The sequence below is a fragment of the Rhinolophus ferrumequinum genome, chromosome 6 (assembly GCF_004115265.2).
Source record: "Rhinolophus ferrumequinum isolate MPI-CBG mRhiFer1 chromosome 6, mRhiFer1_v1.p, whole genome shotgun sequence".
In the NCBI taxonomy this organism is placed as follows: domain Eukaryota; kingdom Metazoa; phylum Chordata; class Mammalia; order Chiroptera; family Rhinolophidae; genus Rhinolophus; species Rhinolophus ferrumequinum.
Window position 1 is genome coordinate 10,148,361 of NC_046289.1, and position 6,000 is coordinate 10,154,360.

Here is a 6,000-nt window from a genome sequence, read left to right on the forward strand (position 1 = left end):
CATGTCAAGGAGGACAGAAGTGAAGCTGTGCATTGGATTCATGCAGGACTAGAATGGTACGGAGCCGGAGCGCAGGGAGTCCTCCAGGGGTCTTTTAAATACGAGGTCCTGGCACCTAAGAGTGATTAAGGGGCCGTGAGGGGACATGATTCTTTCCTCAGCTGCCCTGAGGGACCTCAAGAGTGGCTGGAGCAGCTATCTCCTGTCCCTATCAGCAAGAACCACACAACACAAAGGGCTCATTTGGGGGTGGGGGTAGGGGACGGAGGGGAGACCAACAGTTTAGAAAAGTCATTCAAGTTGTGATTTTCATCCTTAGCTCCAATCTTAAAGAAAACACCCATGTTTTGGACAACCCTGGGTCATAGGATAGACAGCAGGTTCAGGGTAGTAGTTATATCTACCGGAAAGTTCTAGAACTGGCCATCAGAGCAGCACTGTCTCTAAGCTGACTTGCCAAGAACAAGCTGATTCCTGGCCCCTCCCTCCCTTCTAAAGGTGACTCCCTAATGGAGGGCAGATGGTGTATGTGTGTGTGGGGGGACCCAGGAAGTTTGGGTCCTTTCTGGGTCACTCCCCCTATGTTAGAGCTCTTTCTGGGCACAAAGGTGCCCCAAGACCCTGGAGTAACCCCTGTGGGTGCCCCCTTCTTACTCTTCCCTTTTCCTTTATTCTCTCTCAGGCCCAAACTTCCTTCTCTCCCTCAAACCCGTTATCTCATGACAAAAGGGCAGGCTCCCTCCCTCCCAAGTCCCACACTGCACTTTCCCACCTCCAAGACTTGGTTCAGGCTCTCCTCTCCTCCAAGTCTGTCCTCCCCTCCTCATTGCTGCCTACCCAGTTCTGCTCAACTGTCACTGCCTGGGTGACCTGAACTAAGGAGCCTGAGGGACGACTCTCACTCATGGGGGAATCTCGTCATGACAGTGGACTCTGCGGGGGTCTGCAGGATGGAGTTTGTGGTGGACTGTCACACATTCTTGCCTTCCCTCTGCTCTGACCCCATGGCTGGGAGGTGCCACAGGCCAGCTCAGACTCCTGTCTCTAAAATGGAGCTCCAGAGCAGCCCGAGGGGGAAGTGAGGCGCCTGGGGGTAGGTCCCCCCTCAAATGTCACACCTATTCTTAGTTGGTTTCTGGTTTTGATTTCCTGATCTCCTGGATTAAAATGCAGGTGTCCCCGTTATGATTTAAGCTGATAACACTTGCTGCCTCAGAAAAGATCACTAAACAGGGCCCCAGGCCCAGGATAGGGCCTATCAATCAAGTGGTGGAGGAGATGGGAAGGAGGCCTCAGGGACAAGTGTGCTGAGACTCCCACATCCCAAGTAGACCTTGCACCCCCACCCCCTGCACTCCTACATGCCTCCCAGGGTGTGTATACTGCGGCTTCTCAGGGGCCAGAAATGCAGGCCTGAGCTGCTGAGGTAACCCTTCACGCCTGTGGGCCAGAGTCTCCTAAGGTCTGGAAGGGGATGGGTCTCCTCGCTGAGACCCAGCCAGGACCACCTGGGAGCATTAGCCCCTGAAAGCAGGGGGGCCCAGGTCAGTGGGCAGAGCTGCAGCTGGGAGCTGGGACCCTGAATTCATCATTGGTCTCAGCTTAGAGGTTGGGGTTCTTGAGGGGGTCCCCTCAATGTGTTTAGTGGAACCCTGCATTACGTCAGGCATGAGATAGAAAGCCAGGGCTCTCCCACAGCCTGGGGCCTTGCCCAGGCAGCCCGTTGCAGACCCCAGGCTCAGGAGCTCGGAGTTCTAGGCCCAGCTCCACCGCCAGTTCCCAAGACCTTGGGTAAGGCCCTTCCTCTTTTCCGGTCTCGTCTTCTTTGTTGTTAAATTAGGGGATTGGATTAGGTCTGCGATGGCCAGATTTTTTCCAAGAGTGGAATTCTTTTTCAAATGAAATCGTCAGCACACCTTCAATTTATCAAACACATGAAAGGGTGGGCGCTGAGAGCACACATTCTGAGGGACCCCTGCACACAGTTCGGCATCTGGCCCCTCGGCTGTCCCGGCTTCCCCAGAATCCTCCCGGATGGACGCCTCTCTCTCTCCCACCTCACTTCCAACTCACCAGCACATCCTGTGACTCAATCGTCTCACATCTCTACTCCCACTCCATTCAGGCCACCGGGCCCCTCTCCCAGCCACCGCAGCGCCTTCCTACAGGTTTGCCGGCTTCTGCTTCTGTTTCCCCTACAGTCTGTCCTCAGTACAGCCCCAAACCCAATCAGGTGGCCCCAGCTCACTCAGAGCAGTCCCAAAAGCCTTTCCCCCACCTGACCAGGCTTTTTCCGACCCTTTTCCACACTCCACTCCAGCCTCCCTGGCCTTGCAGCGCCCGGCTGGCCAAGCGCATCTCCCCAGGTCTTGTCTTGCCTCACTCTCCCCTCTGCTAAATGCCACCTCCTTGGGGTGGCCTTCCCTGACCACCTGCTCCAGAGCAGACCCCCTGGGTTCCCCACACCCTTTACCGTGACTTTCTGTCTCTGTAAGCAGGCAGGGGCTTGGTTTAATGCTGGGCCCCGTCTCCACCTAATACAGACACTATTTGTTGATAAGCAGCCTGCCTGCATTTTCTTTCTCCCCAACCAACTTTTTCCCACAAGAAATAGACAGAGCTTGCTTGCCAAGATCCTCACACTCCTATTCCAGGGGGGAGGCACCCACGTGATACTATCCTAGCCCCTGGGGAGTGAGGGAGGAAGGCATTCCCCTAGCTGTCTGAACTCTGAACACCCATCTCCTGCCAGCAGGAAGAAGAAGGCTTTGGGAAGCCAGGTGGAAAGCTGAGCTCAGCTGAGGACAGGGGTCCCAGCAGGGTGTGGGGGCGGCATGGGGGTGAGGGATCATAGATGATTGCTCCTCATCATTTTTGGGCACTGTAACACAGGTGGGTGTGCAGCCCAGGGAACAGAGGATGTGGGGGTGCACCTGAGAAATGCCTTCTAGTATTTGAGAGTCAATAAGGGTTGGGCTCCAGAGAGAACAGGATCTCAGATGGTAGAAGTTAGAGGGAGGCAGACTGTAACTCAAGTTCAGGAATTCCTTTCTTAGGTATTTGCCTGTCAGAAGGGCTGCAGCCAGGCAGGGTGGCAAGCTCTCTGTCACTGCAGGTGTATGCAAGGACCGCTCGGAAATGGTGTCAAAGGGATTCCTGTACCCAGTACAAGGTTAAATAAGATACTATCTAGGAACCCTTCCAACTGAAAAGGTCCTCTTAAATAAAGTGACATTTTCAGCAACAAATCAATATTCATCTAACACTCAGGATGTGCCAGGCACGGTTCTAAGAAGGCCTGACTGATCCAGTTTGTTAACCCACCAGGTCTCTTGTCCAAGGTTAAACAGTTGGCAAACAGAGGGATTACACTCAACATAAGAGTAGTAATAACAACTATTAAGAGTTTACCCTAAGGCCAAGGTGCAAAATTCTTTCTGTGCATTATCTCATTTAATGCTCAAAACAACTGTAAGGGGTAGTTACTATTACTCATCCTCAATTTATAGATCAGTAAACTGAGGCACTGAGCGGTTAAATAACTGGCGCAGAAATGAACAAAGAAAAGCAAGAGGAAGTGGGTCAGGCTAGGTCACCCCTGGGGACAAAATGGGAAGTTGGAGAGGTCAGGACCCCGGCAGTTCACAGCCCCTTCCTCCCAGGGAAGCTCCTCCTCGGCTCCACCCGGCAATACTGGGTGTGGCAGATACTTGCCCCCAGCGGGGCCCTGTCCTCCACGGAATTCCCAGTTCCTCCCACAGGATGGCATTTGCCTTTCCAGAGGTCACTTCCAAGGGAAAGCACGCAGGCGGAATTTCTGGGCTGGAATGGCGATGGGGGTGGGGCAGGGAGGAGAGAGGCATTCAGATCTAGATGAATTTAATGGCCCCTCCAAGTCACCCCTTCTACCAGAGTGGGAGGCAGGCACCTCCAGCTGCCCCTCAATTCGGGACTGCACAAGATCGACCCAACCCTCCTGTTTTACAGAGAGGACAACTGAGGCCCTGGAGCGGAGGTCACCTTGGCCAGAAAGCCACTGGATATCCATCACAGAAGTAGACCCGGGACTTTTAAACCAAAAAGCCGGGAATGCCTCTCCCAGAGCGCCAGTACACTTAGGCACCCAGAAAGGTTCTAAGAGTCTTTCCCAGGAATTTGCCTGCGAACTGGAGCCTCCTTAAATTTTCCCGGGACGCCCGCTGGCCTGGGTGGGGCGAGGGAACCTCTGCAGGAGCACACCCAGAGCAACGTCCCAATGTCCGAGGTTGCGAGGTTGGGGGTGGGAGACATGAAACTAGACTCTAGAAACCCCGGTTCCCAAACCGGTTCGGCTTCACGCACTCCAAGCAGCGCCTTCTCCCCGGGATGCCGCAGGCCAAGCTAAGTCCGTGCGCGTCCTGCTCCCTCCCCAAGCACCAGGCTTGGCAAAGGCCAGTCCGAAGGTCTACGCCCCGGACCCGACAGAGGAGAGGGGGAGGGGATCCCAGTGGGTCCTGGCTCAAGGCGAGCTGGTCAGCGGTTGGGCCGCGGGCACCCGAAGTTGCGGTGACCCCGGTCCTCCACCCCACGTCCTGGCGGGTGACAGCGCCGGAGGATGCACGCGAGGACGAAGGCGGAGCGGTGGGTGCGGGAGGCCGGCGGGACCTGGACCGCGGGTGTTTGCATCCAAAGTTCAGGTGGGACAGGAGCCTGGGGACGGGGCCACGTCCACACATTCCCTCCACCCGGGCTCTGACAGGTAGAGACGCCCTTCTTGTACCCGCCCGCCAAGCCGCAGAACGTGCGGGCTGGTTTTCCAGCGAGCGACGTCGGAGCTTGAAAGTTTAGCCAAGTCTCGGGGTCCTGCAGTGACCAGGGCCGCCCCCTCCCGCGCAGAAATGGGGGTCCGGTCTTGGCCGTAGCCAGGGGTTCCGTTTCAGCCCGGCACCCCGAGGTCCCGCGGCTGGGGCTCCTTCGGGAGCTCCAAGTACTCTCGGGGACGGCGAAGTGGGGTGAGGCGGCCACGACACGGCGGAGTGGGGGTCCCGGGACACCCAGGAAGAAGGGGGCGCTCGCCCCGGACTTACCCCGCAGGGTCCTCGCGCGCGGGCGGCGCGGCCCGTCGGATCATGCCGCTGGCAGCTCGCGGACAGCGAACAGAGGGGGTCAGGCGCCGGGCGGCGCGGGCCGCGATGCCCCTGGCGCCCGCATGCCCCTGGCGCTGGCCCTCGGGAAGGGCCGGGCGGGCGCCGCCGCAGCCGCGCGCCGAGTGGGGAAGCCAACGCCTCCGCCGCGCTCTGGGCGCTCGCTCCCTGCTACTTCCTGTATCGGAGCGAGCGGGTCTTTCAGGAAGAGGCTGGCCTTGGTGGTCAAGGGATTTTTTGTCAAAAGCCTTTCGGCAGCGGCTCGCGGCCCGGAGCCCTCCTGGGGCACACGGAAGCCCGGGCGGCCGCGCCCCCGGGGCCGGGCTTCGCGGCGGGCGGTGCTGGGCCGAGGCGCCGGGCGCGGGCGCCCAACCGCAGGGTGCTGCCTCCGCGGACTGAGGCTGCGGCCGGGCGGCTCCAGGAGAGCCCGGAGGGAAACTTAAGAGAAAAGTCTGCAATTTGGCGAGGAGTCAGGTAGAAGGAAGGCGCTCCCTGCTCCTGCGGGCGCCGGCCGCGGACGGGCAGGTGGGGAGGACGAGAGCTCTGCCCAGGGCACTCGCGGCACAGGGAGCCACATCCTTGCCTCCCGCCCGAAGGGGCCTCAAAATCGCCCACGAGCAGCCCCAGACCAGAAACAGGGCGCCTCCTCCACATCCCTGACAGTTGGACACGCTGCCTCCTCTTGGATGCCTCCACTGACGATGAGCTCACTACCCCACAAGGCAGTCTGTTCATCGCCAAGCCAGGCATCCAATTCACCTATCCTGCGTACACACCTAGATGGGAGCAGAGGGAGAAAGCCAGTCAGCTCGCACAAATACAACATCCACAGCAACTCCTGTGGGTCGGAGAGGCCCCTCTTCAGAGTGCCTGGACA

The 6,000-nt window shown here is 58.3% G+C and overlaps 1 protein-coding gene across 1 annotated transcript in view; it reads right to left on the reverse strand.

Annotated features, from left to right (window-relative positions):
- The window catches only part of RIN3 (Ras and Rab interactor 3), a 111,220-nt gene extending 105,788 nt beyond the window's left edge, over positions 1 to 5,432 (reverse strand). The window contains exon 1 of the mRNA XM_033108117.1: positions 5,067 to 5,432. Coding sequence (XP_032964008.1) covers positions 5,067 to 5,110 — 44 coding nt within the window. The 5' untranslated portion in view covers positions 5,111 to 5,432. The remainder of the gene's footprint in view (positions 1 to 5,066) is intronic.
- Positions 5,433 to 6,000: the final 568 nt, after the last annotated feature.